The sequence below is a fragment of the Sphaeroforma arctica genome (assembly GCF_001186125.1).
Source record: "Sphaeroforma arctica JP610 unplaced genomic scaffold supercont1.9396, whole genome shotgun sequence".
NCBI lineage: Eukaryota > Ichthyosporea > Ichthyophonida > Sphaeroforma > Sphaeroforma arctica.
In genome coordinates, this window is record NW_014031162.1 from 1 (window position 1) to 1,081 (window position 1,081).

The window sequence follows — 1,081 nt, forward strand, 5'->3', positions numbered from 1 at the left end:
TATATACATATATGATTATTTACATTGTATACAACGAACAGATATCCATTCCTTCTCTAGCCAAACTTCCCATCCGAGTACCTACCCCCCCCACTCCCGCGCGCCTCCCCACACACACAAAAAATGGCGTATTTAATACCCAATTGACCACTCACGATAACTCAACCTACTCTCCTATTCCGCCGTAGCGTGGGTAGGAAGTACAGGTCGGACTGAGGTGTGGAGCGCCCACTGTCTGCACTGTAGAACCGTGGCCTGTGCCGTCGCTGTGGAGTGAGGCTGCCGTAGGTGTTTCGCTGGTGTTGTGCTGCGTCGCGGTTAGGCACGATGACACTGACGGTGGTTTCCACGCTGCTGTACTGCAATGCGAGAGAGCGAGTGTGGGTGTGAGTGCATAATGTACAAATGCCACGCTAACAAGCTGCTAATGCGTGCTACTTTAGTCCACACTCCAACTAGGCGCACGAATTAGTAGCCAGGGAGATTTAATAACTGAAGGGATCGTATCTAGCATTGAGAGAAATCGTGCGGGAAGGTGAGTGGACGTGTATCTTAACGACACGCTTGTGCGCTGCCAATGTGGGGAGTGTGGGCACATGTAAGAAGGAGAGAGGAAAGAACTCGCAGTTGTGCTGATACGGAGAATGAGAGAATGAGAATAAATGGGTTTCAATAGAGTTTTGATGCCAATGCAAGGCGCATGTGGGCTTTTGACTGGGCATTTGTCTGGAGCGGCTCGTGTGAACTTATGGGAGAGATGAAAACGCCGCAGTTCTCATGGCAACTGGGCATATGGATTTGTGTTGTTCAAAAAATACTTTGCTGCCAAATATTTATGAGGCGCATGTGGGTCTGCGGATTGGGGTTGTATTAAAAGAAGAGTGGGAATAGAAGGGGACTAAGACAAACACACCGCTATGTTGGGTTCATAGAAACACGCGTAGGAGTAGAAATTAACCACTTTGTAGCTTATACAAGGGTATCTGGATACTGAGAAGACAATAGTTGCAGCAGTCGGAAATTGAGAAAAACAAATTGCAAGCACACAATGATTTATATATAATATATATATATATATTTG

The 1,081-nt window shown here is 46.6% G+C and overlaps 1 protein-coding gene across 1 annotated transcript; it reads right to left on the reverse strand.

Annotated features, from left to right (window-relative positions):
* Positions 1-166: 166 nt before the first annotated feature.
* Positions 167-359, reverse strand: SARC_16964 (hypothetical protein; the record flags this gene model as incomplete). The annotated part of the gene is made up of 1 exon (XM_014288933.1): positions 167-359. A coding segment is annotated over one exon (193 nt), but the record flags the coding sequence as incomplete, so codon positions are not given.
* Positions 360-1,081: the final 722 nt, after the last annotated feature.